The 20,419-nt window shown below is 39.6% G+C and overlaps 1 protein-coding gene across 1 annotated transcript; it reads right to left on the bottom strand.

Moving 5' to 3' along the window:
- Positions 1 to 518: 518 nt before the first annotated feature.
- LOC308663579 (butyrophilin subfamily 2 member A1-like) lies at positions 519 to 17,654 on the bottom strand. The gene is made up of 8 exons (XM_081320125.1): positions 16,172 to 17,654; positions 15,477 to 15,612; positions 13,102 to 13,449; positions 10,764 to 11,039; positions 10,218 to 10,322; positions 7,868 to 7,888; positions 5,744 to 5,776; positions 519 to 4,470 (listed from the first exon to the last, which is right to left on the bottom strand). The coding sequence occupies exons 1-8, from the start codon at positions 16,253 to 16,255 to the stop codon at positions 3,956 to 3,958; spliced, it is 1,518 nt and encodes a 505-aa protein (XP_081176251.1). The 5' UTR covers positions 16,256 to 17,654; the 3' UTR covers positions 519 to 3,955.
- Between the last annotated feature and the right edge of the window lie 2,765 nt (positions 17,655 to 20,419).

Genomic DNA, 20,419 nt, shown 5'->3' with positions numbered 1-20,419 from the left:
GGAGTGCATTCTCCAAACTACACTGTGTTAAAGTGGATCTTGTCACATCCACCTTAAATGATGTTCAGGTACTCAGTTGCTTCTGCTTTTTACTTATCTGGCTGATCTGCAAGGAATTGTGGTGTTTTTATGATGGACAAATAGATGGGAAGCCAAACATGATTTCCCCACCCCCCCTCATTATTTTGGTAGAAATTCATTCACCATACAGTACTGACATTAGCCACCCAGATTGGTTCACACATTCACAGAATTTGAACCCACTTCTTTTCTTGAAAAATATGCTTGTTTTGGCAGAAGAGACAGATTCTCCCCAGAGACTGTGCTCTTTGGAAGAACTAAAAACAAAACCCCACAAGATCACATTTCCTCCTGACTAATTTATATCTCCCTCAAGTATGTATAAGCTTGATAGTGAAAGATTGGCTATAGTCAAATAATATTTTTTTTCAAAGAAGGTCTTCCTACTTGCCTCTTCCCTACATTTTGAAGTATTTACATTTAAAAGGAAAAGACAGTCTCGTTTGTTCTTTTACTTAAAACATATTTTAAGAATTTAAAATTACATGAAAACAGAGCATATCAAATGAATTAAATTTCATTTAGAGCTACATGCACAAACACACACTTAAACAGTTTTCCCTTTGGGTGAGAGTAAATCAGAGAGCTATCTTTTTTTTTTACAGTAGCCTTTTATTTCAGAGAGGATTTTTCTCTCAATAAACAGCTATCAGCACAGCCAACTCATTATTATTAAATTATTCCTTAAAAAGTCAATTGAGCAAGGAATAACTGAAATAGCAACAATCTTTTGTAACTTATTTTCCATCCCTATGTGGGTGTGTATATGTCTCCTTTTGGTTATCTTAAAAATATATAGTAAATTTATTAGAAATTAAAATTAAAAAGATACAAATTAAAAGAAATGAATGAAGAAAAATGGAAAATGCAGAAAAGGAAAAAATATTGAAAAGGGAAAAATAAGCACATATGTAAGGAATATGTAAAGAAAAAATAGATCAAACAGAAAGGAAAAAGAATAAAGATAAAGAAATAAAGAAATGGCTTCCTCCTTCATCACAAGTATAAACAATTTTAGCGAATTATTATCTTCCCTTAAAATACAGCAATGATCTTTTCTTCCTATATCTTATCTATAAACAAGTCCTTTAAAGTCTTGTCTTTCCATCCAGATCAGCAAAAGTTCATTAAGGATTACCAGAGATAATAACATAACTATTTTAATGTTAATTCAATAATCAGCTTTCTTTTACTTTTAACAATCTCTATCTTTAGTCCTGTCAAACAATATCCTAGAAGCTGATTTCTTCTATTTTTTATTTTATCCCTTTTCACAAAATTTTTCAAAACATTAATAAGACTTGTGTAAATTCAGTATAGAAAAGTTATTCAGGTGACTCCTTTGCTTTATCATGTTTTTAAGAGAATTTAAAATGCATTTTCCACAGGAAGAATTCCTATAACTAATTCCAAAATCTTATTTCTAAACTATCTGGACCCTTAGTCAATTTGTAACTTTCCAAAAGTTCCAATCACCTCTTTTTTTGTTTATTCCAAAATACTTAATTCCTAGACTTGTATTTAAAACTCTTTTCTCTAAGGATTGAAGGAAACTTACCCAGTGCTATAAAACCTGCTGCTAATCCAAAGATTCCTAATAGCTGAAAAGCAGTTAACAATTTCCAAAAGTGATGAGAAAAGGAACTATGCAAACCCACTGTTCTTTTAAAAGCAATGACCAGAGTCTGAGTAAAACTGACTTTCCTACATCTCCCAGAGCTCTAAAGCAGGGGTCTTCAAACTTGGCCTTTTTATGACTTGTGGACCAACTCCCAGAATTCCTCAGCCAGGCATGCTGGCTGAGGAATTTTGGGAGTTGAAGTCCACAAGTCATAAAAGGGCCAAGTTTGAAGACCCCTGCTATAAACCCACCAGAGACTGTTGTCCTGGAGCCTTCTCACAAGAAGCAATTGTGGGCTATCTCAAGTCCGTTCTTTGTCCAGAAAGGAAGTACTAAGAGCCGGTCTACTCACTGGCTCTTTATTCTGCTACAGTTGTTGCTGAGAATTGATCCAACTTCAGTTCAGCATTTCTATCCCCAAAGTCCCTTGCTTTTAAAAATTGCTAAGAAAAATCCCATTGATATTTTGAGCTCCATCACCAAATTTGCTCACACTCTCCTTGGAGGAGACAACTCATCAGATACAAAGCGTTCTACAAATACCCCTTTCCTCTTGAAGCTTAATCTTGTTTTTCTCTAAAACAGCACTCAGTATGTAAATCACCAAGTTTCCTGTCCTCACTCAGCTCCAGCTTGGGGCAGGGTGAGGGGCATTAACAGGAGTGGCCCCAAAATGAAGTTGTTTGAGAGGAGGAAACTGTCTTCTGCCTCATGGCAATGTGCTTGCATGCAGGCAAGTATTCTGTCATTTCAGTGCAAGTAGTTCTTGCTTACCGACTGTCTGATTTAGCGACCATTCAAAGTTACATGATAGTATAAAACGAACCCCCAGTTTTATGACTAATTCTTACACTTATGACCACTGCAGCATCCTGCAGCTCCATAATCACCATCGACATAGATTCATAACTGGTTTCCAACAAGCAGAATTAAGCAAGGAGTAAAATCACAAATTGTGATCATGGGATGTCTCACTTAATGATCCTGGCACTTAGCGATGGGAACAAGGGAACAATAGCCAGCGACTTAATAGCCAACTATCAACACACCAATCAACATCTAAAAAGCCATCTTCAACAGTCACCATCTAAATACTACACACAAAATAACCCCAAACACACACTCTGCTAGAGAGAAGTTCCCCAAGGATGGGCTCCAGCATGAGTCTGAACCCACTAGTCCCTGTGACTGACCCAGATTGGATCCTACAACATTATCCTGGGACACATGTATTCACCTTCATTCGTCTTAGCCAGGGGTCCTCAAACTTGGCCACTTTAAGACTTATGGATTTCAACTCCCAGAATTTCCCAGGCTGGGGAATTCTGGGAGTTGAAGTCCACAAGCCTTAAAGTGGCTACGTTTGAGGACCCCTGGTCTTAGCAATGAAGTTGGCAGTCCCAGATATGGTTGCTAAGCAAGGACTACCTGTACCCATTCCTGCCTTTCCACCCTACGCATTCCCTTCCCTTTGCTCATGAGAGGCAACCTGTGGGCTACATGCTGTTCACCCTGCTTCTCTCTGTCTTATTTCCAGAGCTATCCAAATAGTGCTTCCCAAACCCAGCCCTAGTTTGCTGAATTATAAGAACAAGATTTTTCATGGTTTTTTTATATATATACGCAAGCCTCAGGGTAGTCGCATTAAGCCTCCCATTGCATTAATGCATAATTCTATTTTAAAAGCAAACCTGGAAAAATAAAAATAAAGGCTTAACATTTTAGCTCCCACTCCTCACCATGTCGCTGCCATATTCCACCTAAGATGTCAATCTCATACAGACTGGGGAAAAAAAAATTTTTTAGCTTGTAATCCCTGACTGCCAAAAACGTTGCTTCCCCCCTCACTTAATACACCTATAACACACATGTGCCACCTTAGTCTATCACTCCAAGGTTGTTTCTCCATTCCTGATCTACTTCCAAGATTCAGGGGATCAAAAAGTAGAGGAAACAACTTGAGATAAATCAGCAGCAGGTACGTAAGATATAGAAAAGGCTGCCCCCGCAACGTTTCCTTGCTTGAGGTGAGTGATATCCTCCCGCTTTGTCAAGACCCCACAAGTTTCTCCTTCTCCATGATTGTAAAGCTGCAGTAAGAAGAAGCGACCCATATAGGACGATTTACAGCCCTTGCACCATATGGAAAATGAACTGCCTGTCTCTGGCTAAGTGCTAAGGCCCGTCACAGAATGTGAAGGATAAGTGTAGCGCATTTAAACTTCTGACTGGACCTCTCTTAAAGGAAAGTCATCAAGGCCACATTCTAAGCCAGCACCCTACCCCTACGTATAAGAAGGGGAAGACCACTTCCCCATTGAATGCGGCTGAGAAGAAGGTGAATATATGTGTTTGGTGATTGACGTCATGAAAGGCAACTAGTTCCATCTCATAATCCAGGTAAACCCCCAGTTTCCTGGGCTTCTTCTTCAGAGTCAGGGGGGTCTTGGGTAGAGTGAGAGCTTTGTATTGGATCCGATCCTTTCCCACTGCCCAGATTCCTTCTTCTGGGACAAGGATGAGCTTTCCCTTCCTCTTCATGGAATCTCTAGCCACCCCCAAGGCCCAGTACCCATCCTCTCCAACTTCTACTTCCCAATAATGCTTTCCGGAGGAAAATCCATCCCTCCCCAGGACACAGCGCTCCATATTAAATCTTTTAGGGCTGTATGGTAGGCTCTGCCACATGAATCCCTGTATGACCGTTCTTTGATCTGCAGACAGGATCAGGTCGTGGTTGGCTGTTTCTGGATCCAGAACTATGTTTGCTGAGAGGGAAAGGAGAAGTGGGAAAGAGAAAGAAGGGAAGGGTGAAAAGGTTAACCTAAAAGAAAATGCTGCAGTTGCCCCATTCTTAATTATAACGAGGAAGAGAAATTGATCAGCACATAGATCTTATTTTGAAACAACTTTTAGTGTTTATCCCATTAAAAGTCCCATTTCCAAGGCTGCACCAAGTCTCCCTTGATCTATTTAGTATGAATAGCCCGGCATAGTATGAATGACACTTCCCTGGACTAAATTCTGCAGCAAAACTAAGGGGTGGTATCTTCATGCCTAAGCACAATAGGCTTCCATTATTTCATTTTAAATAAAATATACAATGTATTTGCTACCCAGGTATATACTAAGTAGGTAAGTATGTAGTTTATACTTACTATCTAATTTTTTGGAAGCTTTTTTATTGTACTTTTAACCATATGTCGATGAAGATTCTCAGTCATCCAGGTAGAATTCTCTGGAAGTTGAGTCATGGAAGCAACCTGACTCAACAAGAAGAAAAAATTTCCAGACAATTCTACCTGGATGACTGAGAACCTTCACTAACATATTGCCACACACTTTGGGAAAGAAACCTTGAGGTAGAGCGGGAATACTCCTAAGAATTTTAGGAGTATTGCAATGACTCTCTGCCTGTTCAGATTCTCCTAACCAACTTGTTCAGACTGAAGATGCTGCTTGGACACGCAGTGAAACATCCCAAAGCAACAAGAGAGAGAGAAAAAAAGTCCAGTTGCCATGACTCAACTTCCAAACTTTAATATGTTTTCATATTATTTTATGATGTGGTTATAAACTTCCCAAAGTCACCTAGGGGAGCTGAAGGTATGAAATTGGATAAATAAATAAAATAAATAAAAAGTAAAGTTTAAAAAAGGCAGCTACCTGTTAACCTCAGAACTTAAAATTGTCTATTTGTACAATTCATGAAGAGGTCTTTACACAACGATGGTAGGGCTTCTATGGAAGTCCCTTGTGTGTAAGTCCCTGCTTAAAAAAAATGAAATTTCCTCCTAGAATTTCTGTAAAAAATGATATCAAAATCTCCACTAATGTGTATCGTATTTGTCACTGAAAAATGCAACTGGGCTGATAGCACTTGATTCCTTTACATATAAATACCAAAACTCAACACATGACAACACTTTTGAATTTTAAAAAACCTCATTAAAACTTGATGTAAAAATTCAGTTTCGGAGATTAGCACAAGAATGATGGAATTTACATTTTGGAGTGATAACAAACAGGACAACCACCAACCTTTTTCTATTGGCATCACCATGTTCCTCCAATCTAAGAACAAGATTAAAGATGAAAATAAATCAAACGAACAGTTTAATGTCAAAAAAATAATTTAAAAAATAGCTGTTCAAAAGTCACTACAAAGTGACTTTCTTTCTACATCATTAGAACCTAGCAGGCCCAAGTGCCTTTAAGTTTTAGGGCCTCCCCGATCCAATGTTTTTCTAAACAAATTTAAATCATCATCACCATTGTCATCGTGGTCATCATCTTTTGGTTCCGAATGAAGTTGCCCCCCCAAAAACGATTGGAGGGTTCTCCTGAACTCACAGCTTTTGTTCGAACAAGAGGTGGCAGCAGTGGCCAAGAGGGCTTTTGCAAACTTTATTTTGTGAATTTTGCATCGCTTCCTAGACTTGGAGGCATTGCTCACATCACTCATGTCTTGATCATCTCCCAAGTAGATTACTGAAATTAAGTGGGGCTGCTTTGAAAGATCATCTAAAAGCTGCACCTAGTCCAGAACGTGCCAGTATGAGCAGTTATGGGTGTACCTCAATACATGCATGTTATGCCCTGTTTTCCCTACAAGTTCCACTGGCTCCCAATGTGCTTACAAAATGGAATTCAAGATGTGGTTGCATGTTTTCAAAGGAAAAAAAAATGAAGAAAGTCCAGTTGACTTTTAGAAAAAGCACCTTTGGGACAACCATGACCTGGAGGATTGGGAATCTCCACAGAGACGTGGTTGTCACCTATAAAGCCTTCAATGGCATGGGGCTGGATTACTTGTAGGACCTCCAGATGTTTCTCTCAGGTCCTACAGGAGAGATACTGTCCTGGTCCCCACAATTAAAGAATGCCATTTTAAGGAAGTATGTCAATTCTTCCCTCTGGAACACCCTATCTCCCAAGATTAAATTAATGCCAACTCTATCAGCCTTTCAGAAAACTCCAGGGCTTGGAAGGTGGGAAACTACATGTGATATCGTTGTTCTTGATGAGCATTCATTGCATTTCTTTTTGATAACCATTATAAGTTTTATAAGGGATGCGGTGGCTCAGTGGGTTAGGACGCTGAGCTTGTCAATCAGAAGGTTGGCAGTTTGGCGGGTCGAATCCCGAGTGCCGCGTAACAGAGTGAGCGCCTGTTACTCATCCCAGCTTCTGCCAACCTAGCAGTTCAAAAGCACGTAAAAAATGCAAGTAGAAAAATAGGGACCACTACGATGGGAAGGTAACAGCGTTCCGTGCGCCTTTGGCGTCTAGTCATGCCGGCCACATGACCACGGAGACATCCTCGGACAAGCACTGGCTCTTCGGCTTTGAAACGGAGATGAGCACCGGCCCCTAGAGTCGGAAATGACTAGCACGCATGTGCGGGGGAACCTTTACCTTTACCTTATAAGTTTTATGTTTCTGCTGTTGCTGTGTTTTTTCTCCTGTTTTTTAATGTGTTAGCTGCACCTAAGTCATATTTGGGCTATGGGTAGCCATAGAGATTAATTTAATAATGATTATTTATATTTAATAATTATCTACTATAATTTGTCAAGGGAAGTTGAGAAATTGTCCCAGGAAAGAATAACAGAGTATTACTGCCAATAATATTTCTATTTCAGTGTCCACTTAAAAAAATTGTGAAGGATTTTGAAAATCTTTTGAAGTATAGTGTTATTTTTTTAAAAATTCACCTAAAGGAGTGACCAATAATAAAATTACATGCTTTGCTCATTGAAATTTAATCCCTTCAGATAACAGGACTAGAACTTTTTTAAGACTCTTATTTGAAACCATGGAAAATACTGAATGTCACATCACAATGACTGAGATAATTGGGCTTGCCTGTTGGTAATTTTCTGAAGTGCACACTTTGTTCCTATAAGCAGATACTTTGCTATGGACTTTTATCTGTCCCTTTCTGTTTTGTTACACAGAGCGACAATTTAACAAAAATATAATTGAATTGATATTCTTCCTTTTCCATGAAAGGAACTCAACACGCAATCACCTATAATACCTATATTATACATTAAGGAATGCTTAATCTCACTGGAATTGATGTGTTAATAACTTCTGTATTAGACTGTGGCCCAAATGTTTTTCTCAAAAAAACAGAAGAAGCAAAAGAAAATCACTTACTCAGTTCAGTGACCAGCTTTTCTAGAATACAAGAAAACAAAAACAACTTATTACTGTACTGCTTACAGATGCAGAAAACATAAATGTGTGACTTTGACTCCTCCCCTCAGGACCCCACTATAGGGCACTGCATACCAAAACAACTAGACACAAAGACAGTTCCCCCCCATGGGATCACTCTGCTAACACCTAATTCCCACAGCACTGTCTTATGCCTAAGGATATTTACCCATGTTATCCTTCTCATCTTTCCTTTTACCTTCTCCTATTGGTATCTTATGATTTATCACTTTCTTGTTTGTTATGTACACTGGGAGCTTATACACTAGAGACAAATTCTTTGTGTGTCCAATCACACCTGGACAATAAAGAATATCCTATCCTATCCTATTCTTTGCCATCATTATTTATAAATAAAGCCAACTGGTATTCCCTAAATCTTTGGAGAAACAATAAGGAACAAAATAGCAGCTAAACATAATCATCATTCAATATATAACATAAGAGAAAACTAATCAAGAGCTAGCCAAGAACTTTTTCATTCACCTTACACTGTTGATGGATCGATCTTTAGAGTTATTCCTTTAAACCAGTGGCTTTTAAAATATGGTCCGAGGATCCCCTTTGATAATTATTGAAGACATTTGCAGAATTTTAAAACAATGTTTGCTTTTTATTTGTTACAAAATATGTTCTCATTTTAAGAAAATTTTATTAGATTTAAAAGATAAAAGGTTAAAATACAAAATTACAACAAAAAAAAAGAAAAATTAGGGGGCCATAGAGAATGTTTAGTATAGGTTTTTCATGAAAGATATTTATGTTAGTATGTTGGGTTAAATATTCTTTTTACTTCATTTAATAAATAAATATTCTACAAAGATATACATTTTAATTTTTAATATAGTAAATATTGATAACCTATATAAACAAAACTCTTTTAGAGTCCTCCATAATCTTTAAAAGTTCAAAAAGATTCTTTGAGCAAAATGTTTAAGAAGCACTAGTTCAAACAATGGGTGGACTGGATGACCTATCTGCCACTAGATGGCAACAAAGTATTAAAAGTTTTGTTTTTTGCAACTGTTGGCTGCCATCTATTGGCCAACTACTTTATGCAGCTGAGATAAAGTTGTCGAATTGAAATTTAATTAAGGGTTAACTGAAGATCCCTGTGGGAGTTGTAAAGTATCCTAAGAACATAACTGAGGAGAGGAAGTAAAGAACAAGAACCTTTGTGTGTGCTGAGGCCATTTTGCAATGGCTCCCTTATTATCATTAATATAACGGTTAATATCATCCTGCTTTTGTTTTGTTTTGTATTAAGTGCTGTATGCCACCCAGTGTCACTTTCATGTAAAATGGGTGACTACACAAATACAAAAGTATTTTGTATTTTGTACTTTTGTACAAAAGTACAAAAGCTGAGTCTTTTCCATTACATTTTTAGTTCTGCACATTCAGCCTAAAATGGGCTAATTGATTTCAGGACTGGAAGGACTAGTTAACCAACCCGTTGAAAAACAGTAGCTATAGAAGCCAAAATTCAGTTAACCTTGCAGCCAAAAATGGAGCGAGGAGAGGGTGAAGAAGCGAGGGACAGATTGAAGGGGCCAGTCGCACAGAAACCAGAAGAATTATGAGACTGCCAGCATAGGACACATCATTTCAGGTCATCTCCCTGAATATGCCTTCTGGAGCAGAGCACCTACACCATCGTTAGTGGCAGATGAATGCTAAGGTTCAAGCAAAGACATAAAAAGAGTAGTGTGCCATGTGTTAATGCTGCAAACATTGACATGTTTTTGCACTGACACTACAAGAGGCAGCTTTTTGCTTTAACTGTTTGGCTTTGAATCACTAAAGCACAGGAGGAATTCAACCCAGATGTTTTGAGAAGATAAGAGCACGCTTCAGAAGGGAAGTGAAACTTTGTGTGTTAGACTAATTGGTGAATGTGATTCATGATGTGTAATTAAGGGAGGGAGATTCTGTATGATATGATGGGTTAAGGGGAGGAGAATTTAGATTCTGGCATCCATTCATGAGTCCCAATGCTCCATTCTCATTATTATAGACTTTTTGGGAATAAACAATCATGCAGTGTTCTTTGATTTGTCTCATTAATCAGAACCATGACACCATGTTTGCACTGAGGCAAGACGATTAGTGGATTTATTCTTAGAAGGCGCACTAGCCAGGAATTAAAAGAGAAATGTAGTATTCCAACCTAATAAGAAACACTAATTCCAACCAAACACGAATACTGTAACCGCAGGGCTAACTGACAATTAACTGTGCAATAACCGTACTTTTATGCCAGTAAAAGGACAGTTTCCTATGTACTCACTGTATTTGTTCATTAGGTAAAGAATAAATATAGCGAATCCAACCACAGCCATTAGGGAAAAACATAGAGCTACTATCCAGGATGATATTTTGGGGAAGAGGTGATCTGGAAAAAAAATGAAAGAAATATAGATGAATCCATTTTAAAGCAACCTTGAAATATTGGAAAATGCTCTGCTTTCGTCTTTCCTATCCCTTCTGCTACGATTCATGTTTCAGGAACATACACCTTAGCCTGTACCACACACCCCAAACCCAAACCATGCCCATTGATTCAGATACATACATGTTCCTTAAATCTTCCCCAATTTTTTTTTCTTTTCAAGAGTAAAAAGAAAAGAAAAAAAGAAAAGAATGCAAAGAAATATGCTACAAGCACTCATTTGAGATTTTTCTTCTTGGAAGGATGTCTTGTCTTCATTGACTCTGAGTTTGCCCTAAACAAGACATGGGCACCACCTGCAAATCTGTCCAATTTTGAATCCCAGACTCGTATGACTGCAAAGCCTAAAAACAGAATGGCTATTAACAGTTTTGGTTGACTCACTTGTTATGTGGATGGTTGATTCTTTTTCCAGACCAAGGAGGCTGTTTCTAATGACACAGCTCAAGTTTGAACTTCCTTTTAGAATGAGGTCAGCTTGTACATCAAATGTCCCATCTTTTCTTTGTGAATCTTTTTTGGCCAATGAAGATAGAAGTCTCCCATTGAGCTCTCTCCACAGGACCTCAGGCTTTGGGTACCAGCCACTGGAACGACAAACCACTCGGATCCCTCCGTCCTGATAACCTTCAATGGAAAGGAGAGGAGCAGGCCCTAATGCTAGATGTGGGACAAATAGGCACATTTTAAGCGTTTTCAGGCTGTTCCAAAGGTGGACATCCTGCAGCGAAATCTGCAACCCCAAAACCCCTACGTTGACATTCTGGCTTCAATTGCTGGAAAAACTTGCGGAATGCCTTCCTGCCCTTGTGAGATGAAAACACACACAAATCCTACAACATAAGCAATAAAATAAGTTTAAAAAAAGAAAGAAGAATTCTCCAAAAAAAGGAGGGAAGAAACTTGAGAAAACTTAAAACCTCATTTGTATCCATGGGATGAGGTGCTATTCACGTTGAGTTATTGTCCCATTTATTCTATCTTTTGGGCCCAGCCCAAATATTAAATGAGGTTCTTGGCATCCCAGAAGTTACTAGCCTGTTCAAAGAGCTATGGAATCAGTTCAAAGAAAATAGCAGCAAGGTATCCAACACTGAGGGATAAAAGAATACTTGTTTTTTTAAAAAAAAATACTGTAGGATCAGAAGATTGATTGTCCAGTCCAATCTTCATCCTGTAATTATTTAGATTTATTTTTTTTAATCATCACCCCATCTCCCTCCTCATCCCCAATCCATGTATAAAATCTATATTCTACGATAGAAAGTTGGCATACTGCATAACAAGTGTCTATGGTTGTCAGATTGAGGCATAAAGGGAAACCATACACTAGAACAGGGGTAGGCAACCTTGGCTCTTTTATGACTCGTGGACTTCAACTCCCAGAATTCCTGAGCCAGCCATGCTGAGGGGAAAGGGAGAGGTTTCCAAGCGGAGCCATGCTGGCTCAGGAATTCTGGGAGTTGAAGTCCATGAGTGATAAAAGAGCCAAGGTTGCCTACCCCTGCACTAGAACGATTATTCTGGGGGACTTTTTATGTCTGGATTATGATGAGTATTGATAACTTCCCAATTTGTCTGCCTCTGTTTTTTTACCTCTTAAGGCAAAGAAGGGTGATTTTTCCTCCTCCTCCTGTCAAAACGATCCTACCCTTTCCTTCCAACATAAGATGAATGGTGGATTGAATCAGTTCCAGACACTGCTATCATAAGAAACATGAAATGAAACGTTCCAGGTCTGGGTAAAACTTCCAACAGTAGCATTTCAGATATTTCTAGTAAGCCTACAAACAGAGCATGCAGTCAACAGTACAGTATGTCGTAATTCTTCTCATCATTCACTATTAGAAGCATATTGCACCTGAATGTGGATGTTCCAGTCAGGTATCACAGGTGTACAGCCAGACATCAGTGGGGTTGCATATCTTTAAAGGACCAGATTCCAGGCTTTGAATGGGGATAAATATTCAGGACGGCACTTACAGTAATTGAAGAAGCTCAAGGAGTGATAAGGGTAGTAGTTATTACCAAAAGTAGCTGCCTGAATTTACTTTACAGCAGGTGGAGGAAACCTCAACCCTCAACAACAAAGCTGTAGGAGATGACCAGGCTGAACAAGAGGGAGGGGTCAAATGTGTCATCAGTCTTGAGTTTCTTCGTGCCCACTAGAGATCTAAGTCAAACCCACCTTGAATTCCTCTGACTCTTATCTACTGCCTATTTGCTTCAACTGTTAGTAGTTCAGATTCTTACAGAGAACATAAGCTTGCAATAAACATTTGTATTCATCTGAACTGCTGATTTCCCACACTTCACAGCAGCCCAGACCTGAGTCTAAAATTGGTAGCAAAATGGTAATTTTGGTGCCATGATTTACCCCCCCCCTCCCCTTTTCCCCTCAAGCATCTGGAAAATTCAATTGTTTTGGGCTTGCTTTTTTATTACATGCTGACACTGAAAAAGGAAAAGCTAAGTTTTTCATCAACCATACTTTCTGGCCCCCATTTCAAAGATGTGAAATAGAAATAAATGGCCAGTGGAAGAAAAATGATTATCCACCTTGACCTTACGGTAACTTTTACTCCTTCTAAACATCAAGAAACCTTAATAGCTCTGATTTTCTCACAATCTAAGAACATATTGGAAGGCTGATGACTGCAGAGGTTTTAGAGCCAACTTCAGTTACACATTTCTATTAAAAAAAGATTTGCCCCTTACTTACCAGTCACTTTCATATCTAATGTGGCTTCCTGTTGGAAACTCCCATTCTTAACAGAGCAGTGGTAGTGTCCCTCATCAAATAGGCTAATATTAAAAATTTTCAGCCCAATCTTTCCATCCCTAATGCCATCTTTTAAAAATTCTGTTCTTCCTTGGTATTCCAGCTGCTGCTGTTCCAGATGATCTTTGCCACTGTGATAAAGGTGTATATATGAAGAATTTTGGGAGCGGAACCAAGTAATCTCCATATTCTGGACATTTGTTCTGGGGGACAGATGACAGTGTAGCACAATAGTCTCCCTCAGAGAGGCAGTGACTGGGTGACGTGGTCCAAGCAATGTCAGCTGCACTGTGAAATGTACCAAGTGCATAATAATTACAAGTGGCCAAATCGATTTAAGGAATAACACCATATAGACAGCTTATCTACAACCTCAAAGCATGTCAGGCAATTGATGTTTGCCTGAAATAGTAACCCTCCATTTGAATACTGTGGATTGGGTTTCTGTTGGGTAATCATTCAACTCAAAACCAGATAGAGGGGGAAAAATGGGGATGTGGTTGGGATAGCTCATAATGCAATATTTGCTTTGCACATATGAAAAACCAAACAGAATATTTAGCATTTCCAGATAGGCTGAAGAAGAACTATACAGGAACGAGCTTAACGTCCCTGATAACCACAATGAGGTGGTTACTGACCTCGAGCCAGACATCCTAGAATGTGAAATGAAGTGGGCCTTAGGAAAGCTGAACAACAACAAAGCTAGTGGAGGTGACAGTATTCCACCTGAGCTATTCAAAATCTTAAAAGATGATGCAGTAAAAGTGCTACACTCAATTTGTCAGCAAATTTGGAAAACTCAACAGTGGCCACAGGATTGGAAAAGATCAGTTTACATTCCAATTCCAAAGAAAGGTAGTGCCAAAGAATGTTCAAACTATTGCACCATTGCACTCATTTCACATGCTAGTAAACTTATGCTTAAAATCCTACAAGCTAGACTCCAGCAGTATGTGGATTGAGAACTAACAGAAGTACAGGCAGGATTTCGAAGAGGCAGAGGAACTAGAGATCAAATTGCCAACATACACTGGATCATGGAGAAAGCTAAGGAGTTCCAGAAAAACATCTACTTCTGCTTCATTGACTTTGATTGTGTGAATCACAACAAACTGTGGCAAGTTCTTAAAGAGATGGGAGTACCAGACCATCTTATTTGTCTCTTGAGAAACCTATATGCGGGTCAAGAAGCAACAGTGAGAACTGGACATGGAACCACTGACTGGTTCAAAATTGGGAAAGGAGTCCGGCAAGGCTGTATACTGTCACCCTGCCTACTTAACTTATATGCAGAGCACATCATGAGAAAGGCAGGGCTAGATGAATCTAAAGTTGGAATTAAGATTGCTGGGAGAAATATCAACAACCTAAGATATGCAGATGGCAGAAATTGAAGAGGAACTAAAGAGCCTCTTGTTGCGAGTGAAGAAGGAGAGTGCAAAAGTTGGCTTGAAACTTAACATTAAGAAAACCAAGATCATGGCATCTAGCCCTCTCAATTCCTGGCAAATAGATGGGGAAGAAATGGAGGTAGTGACAGAGTTTATTTTCCTGGGCTCCAAGATCACTGCAGACAGGGACTGCAGCCAAGAAATTAAAAGACACTTGCTCCTGGGGAGGAAAGCCATGGCAAATCTAGATAGCACACTAAAAAGCAGAGACATCACCCTGTCAACAAAAGTGTGTATAGTCACAGCTATGGTCTTCCCAGTAGCAATGTATGGATGTGAAAGTTGGACCATAAGAAAGGCTGAGCACCAAAGAATTGAGGCCTTTGAACTATGGTGCTGGAGAAGACTCCTGTGAGTCCCTTGGACTGCAAGTTGATCAAATCAGTCAGTCCTAGAGGAGATCAACCCTGACTGCTCTTTAGAAGGCCAGATCCTGAAGTTGCAACTCAAATACTTTGGCCACCTAATGAGAAGGAAGGACTCACTGGAGAAGAGCCTAATACTAGGAAAGGTTGAGGGCAAGGGAAGAAGGGAACGACAGAGAATGAGGTGGCTGGATGGAGTCACTGAAGCAGTAGGCATGAGCCTAAATGGACTCCAGAAGATGGTAGAGGACAGGAAGGCCTGGAGGAACGTTGTCCATGGGGTCGCGATGGGTCGGACACGACTTCGCAACTAACAACAACAACTCTCTCTCTCTCTCTCTCTCTCTCTCTCTCTCTCTCTCTCTCTCTCTCTCTCTCTCTCTCTCTCTCTCTCTCTCTCTCTCTCTGTATTTCTGTGTGTGTAATGCTTCTTAATACATAATACATACAAGCAATTATATTTCTTAGAAAGTACAGTAATGCATAAGGTTCTTACTTGGATTGCCATTGATAATAGGTAGAACAACTAAGAAAGTGATGAAAATAAACAGGAAATAACTCATTTTGGAAACACAGCTGAAGGTTTTCACTTCCCTTGTTTTCTTGTTCTGGTGTTCAAGACAGGTAAGAAACTGACAGAAGAGAAGTGAAAAAGAAATATTGTTAGTATTGTATTTTGTTAGTATGATTCTGTTTTTCTTTACATGTATCCATAGCATTACCTGACTCAAAATGCTGGTAAATGGTTTTTAATGGCTGATCTAGGCACAAGCTGCTGGATAATGTGAATTTTCATTTAAATTTATTAGTGGAAATATTACAATACTTAGTTATGGTTTGGGATCGCAACAGACTAGCATACAATCTTTCCCTCTTCATTGTCAGAAAATAGTTTCAATGAAAGAGTGCCTGTGGAACTTCCTGCCAGGTAAAAAATTAAAAAGTGTAAAACTAGATAGAAATGTTAGGCAACTGTTACTCTTTTTCAGGCAGACTATCAGCTTAGCTATTCAACTTTTGAAAAATGCCCATAAATACCTCAATCCATTAGGACTGAAGTGTGACAACCAGTGAGACAAAACATTCTCACACAGAAGACAAACTGAATCCAACAAACACATGCACGTGGTAAAATAATTGCAGATACACGTTTAGTCTTGCAAAATCAACAGTTGTAGTCATTACTCTTACCTTATTGATGGGCAGTCCTTGGGTCACGTCCAACTTGCATTTCCTCAGAACAAAAGGAAACTGCACAAGTTTCCCCCTTACCATAGGAGCATTTCCCCCCCCCTCCACTGACAATCAGCAATAGAAAGATAAGACGAATGGGAGGTGACCCAAATACTCTTTTGCACAGGCAGATGCCAACCAGCCCACACTTGCCTTGAAGGGGGTCTTGGGGATGGTGGAGCAAAGAGGGAGGAACTTGTCTTTAAAGATCTCATTTGTCAAAATCTCCTTGTTAAGCTACTTTCTCTTGTGCTCCTCATCGCATTATCAGCAGACAGCAGAAGGCACAACAAAATGGGAAAGAGGCCAGGTTTTAAACCAACGTCATCTTCAGCTAATCACCAACAGGCAGTCCAGCCATAATGTTTACAGATGTTGCAGCAGCATCAACAGTGAGATAGTTTTAGAGATCTGTAGTGTGGGAAGGTGATGATTATGAGGTTGCCTGGTTTTTTTTCTTGGTTTGGGGTTTTTTTTTTTGCAGAAGGAACCCAATTACTTCTCAATTGAAAGGATCTAAGCAACTTCCTATGTTCCCACTAAGCACGAAGTAATATAGGCAAGGTACCATATGTTCAGGCGGTTGCTTATATTATTTGTCGGGGAGCAACTTTTTTACTACTGACCAGGCATCAAGCTGGAGACCTTTACTACCCAAAGCAGGGACTCTTTCATCAAACCATAGTCCTGTCCCGCCCTTCTGAAAACGCTTTTGGTAGCGCAGTACTGGAAGAAGGAGGACCTGCCTACTATTGAAGAATGGACTTTGAAAGTTTCGAACTTGGCAGAAATGGCTAAAATCTCGGCATATGTGAAAGATCACTCACAACAGAGATATATAGTGGAAATGCAGAAGATGGATTGATTTTATTCAGAACAAATATGGGACTACAAAGTATTATTTAGCATTTGAATAGTTATTAGTTATTGTAATTAGAGGCTATATTATTTTTCTTTTCTATGGTTAAGGAGAGTTAAAGTGCGATAGGGTTTAAAGAGTAATTATGGTAATTAGAATACTTTAGAGCAGGGGTGTCAAACTCAGTTTCATTGAGGGCCGCATCAGCATTGCGGTTGCCCTCAGGGGGCCGGGTGGGTGTGGCCTGGGTGGGCATGGCCTACTGGGTGGGCGTGGCTAGAGTGTGTATGGCCTACTGGGTGGGCGTGGCCAGCTCTACATCGTTCGCATCAAGGGTGCCTATGGGGGCCTGGGCAGGAGTGGGACAGATCTGGGGGTCTCTGGCAGAAGGAGGGTCTCTGGGCCAGGGCCAAGGCAGCGGGGGCCATTCCCTCACTGTTTCCAGGATGGCTTCGCGGGCCACATGAAACCACTTCGTGGGCCGGATCCGGCCCCCGGGCCTTGTGTTTGACATGTCTGTTTTAGAGTAAGATTGTATGATGTAATACCCTGTATTCGGCTCTGGGACGTCGGGTGTGTGTGTGTTGGGATGGGAGGGATGGGGAGAGGGGTGGGGTAGATGGGGTATATGTTTCAAAATGTATTTTAAAATTTTTCAATTAAAAAAAAGGCTAAAAGACCCACATAATTGTTCTTCTCTAGTGAAGCCCCATCGCTATTTCTGGAGAAAGGATTGCACAAGAGTGCATTGTTCCAATTTATTCTCAAGTTTAGTTTGCTCCCAATATACTCCAGTGAGGATCTATATCTAGCAAACAAGCCATACTCAATATTATAACATAATGTCTCTTTTTAAAACATCAACCAAATCAAAACATTAACTGGTGAATAAGGAGCAGGCAAAAGCAGGGGAGAGAGACATGGATAACAGGCAGGAATTTATATTATCAGTATGTCTATTAAAAGGACAAAGAACTTTCCAGAGTCATTGGAAACAATACTGTAGGCAATTATTTATTTATTTTTATTTATCATGCCACAACACTGTTTCTCAGTCTTGGAAACTTTTAAGATGTGTGGACATCAGTTCCCAGAATTCTCCAGCCAGCAGGAGTGTGTTAAGGCCTTGTTTCTTGGCTATATTTAATTTATTTGTATCCCACCTTTATTATTTTTACAAATAAGGTGCTGAACATATTCAATCCACCTTCCTCCTCCTATTGTCCCCACAACAACAACCCTGTAAGGTGGGTTGGGTTGACAGAGAATAACTGGACCAAAGTCACCCAGCTGGCTGTCACGGCTGAGGCAGAACTAGAACTCGTGGTCCTCTACTTTAGTGCATTAACCACTAGACCAGGGGTCTTCAAACTTGGCAACTTTAAGACTTGTGGACTTCAACTCCCAGAATTTCTCAGCCAGCAAAGCTGAAGGAGTTGAAGTCCACTAGTCTTAAAAGTTGCCAAGTTTGAAGATCCCTGCACTAATCAAACTGGCTCTATATAAATAGGTAAATACATAAATAGATCCTGTTTTTATATAATAAATTGAAACATTTATATAAACACATATGCCCTGTTTTTACTCTCTAGGATATCTTGCCATAGAGCTCCTGAAACATCTGTTGAATTGACTACATCCCTAAAGCCATTAATAGCTAGAATTCAACTTTTCTTTTACCAGGTTGTTCCCTTTTATATAATATTTTTTTTCAGGAAAGGCCCAGGGGTGTTTATAAGGAAGCTGTGGAAGGAACTGGATTGCTTTCCAGGTGCATGAAGTTTTTAACAACTCTTTTTATTGACTTTCATCACTCCCTGGTATGGCAGTTGCAACATGCCACCAACTCAGTTATTCCAACTTTGTTGGTTGTTTTCAGAAGATGGGGATGAGTGTCTCATGGTCGGCAGTATCAGAGGATACTGGCAACGTGACAACACATGACCATAAGTCACTTTTGTCATTCATACATGACAGTAGTGAAAGAAAAGTCCCGGGTTTTTAATCAGGATTCTTGGTCTTCCTATTTAGGGGGCACAAGTGTGCCAGGCAGAAAAAAAATAGGAATTTGTCACACTCCCTCTGGTTAGCTATGCAATACATACACACACACACATACACACACACACACACACACACACACTGCTGCTCCTCTTCAGGATGCCAATTTAGATAAGGACCAGTTTGGGCTATGTCCTATCTAGGATCATGCATTATTTCTCAGCAGTCTCTCTCCCTACGTTGGCAGAATTGATGACTCACTGTGGAGTACATAATAAGGAAGGACAAGAAACAATGGTTGGAAACTGACCAAAGAGAGAAGCAACCTGGAGTTAAGCAGAAACTTCCTGACAGTGAGGACAATCAACCAGTGGAACAGCTTACCCCCCAGAAATTGTGAGTGCTCCATCACTTAAAAGAGGAGACTGGACATTCACCTGTCTGAAATGGTATAGGTTCTCCTGCTTGAGCAGGGGGCTGGACTAGAAGACCTCCATGGTCCCTTCCAGCTCTATTCTATTCTATTCTATTCTATTCTATTCTATTCTATTCTATTCTATTCTATTCTATTCTATTCTATTCTATTCTATTCTATTGCAACACTTGTTGTAGGGCATCCAGATGAACACAGCATTGTAGCTTGCAAGGCTCTATGAGTGCCACCTCAAGGAGAGGAGAAAGGATAAAGATGTAGAAGGGAAACAAACATCAATCAATCAACCAGGTGTTTATCAGTCATAACCATTTTCTCAGACAGACTTCTCCTGAGTCCTATAGTTGTTGATTCTCCAGAATAGATCTGTACTCCAAATCAGAGTTTCAATCTGGACAATTTCCATATCTGCAGATTTCATCTCCCAGATTCTCAGCAAAGACCATTATGGTTGGGGAATTCTGGCAGTTAATATCTATGCAACTAGAAATTGCCAAGCTTGAGAAACAGTGTCTTAGACTACAATAGATTGTAATATAGATGATGATGATGACGATGACAACAACAACATGCTGCCTGAATCATTTTCCTGCACAATTCTGCTAATAGGGTACAGGCATTTTAACATGGCAACTCAGAATGGTATCCAATTGTTTCCTATGGAAGTTGGAGGTACATGTCACCCTTTTCAGCTTTCCCGTCTTTCCAAAGAGCTGACGGGTAAAGCTCTGAGTTCTTTAAACCGAATGAGTACACACCCTCCAAACAAGTATTGTTCGCTGTTAATGATTATTCTTGCTTGCTTCATGGCTAGAGAATGCGGCTGATAATTGGTGTTTTGGCTGTTGCATACAATGTTGTTTCCTAAATTAATTACTGAATAAATAGCCAAGACGCTTGGTATGTTTTCTGA

Source organism: Vipera berus (assembly GCF_964194415.1).
Source record: "Vipera berus genome assembly, chromosome: 2".
Classification (NCBI taxonomy): domain Eukaryota; kingdom Metazoa; phylum Chordata; class Lepidosauria; order Squamata; family Viperidae; genus Vipera; species Vipera berus.
Note: the sequence above shows the minus strand (reverse complement) of the source record. Positions and strands in the feature narration are given on the sequence as shown.

Bases quoted from the DNA above. Each gene is read 5' to 3' on its own strand.
- LOC308663579 (XM_081320125.1), bottom strand. From the start codon at position 16,255: ATGGTAAGGGGGAAACTTGTGCAGTTTCCTTTTGTTCTGAGGAAATGC. The intron at 13,450-15,476 runs GTAAGAACCTTA...TACATTTCACAG, and splicing joins TATTATCAATGGCAATCCAA to TGCAGCTGACATTGCTTGGA. The intron at 11,040-13,101 runs GTAAGTAAGGGG...TCCCACATCTAG, and splicing joins ATTAGATATGAAAGTGACTG to CATTAGGGCCTGCTCCTCTC.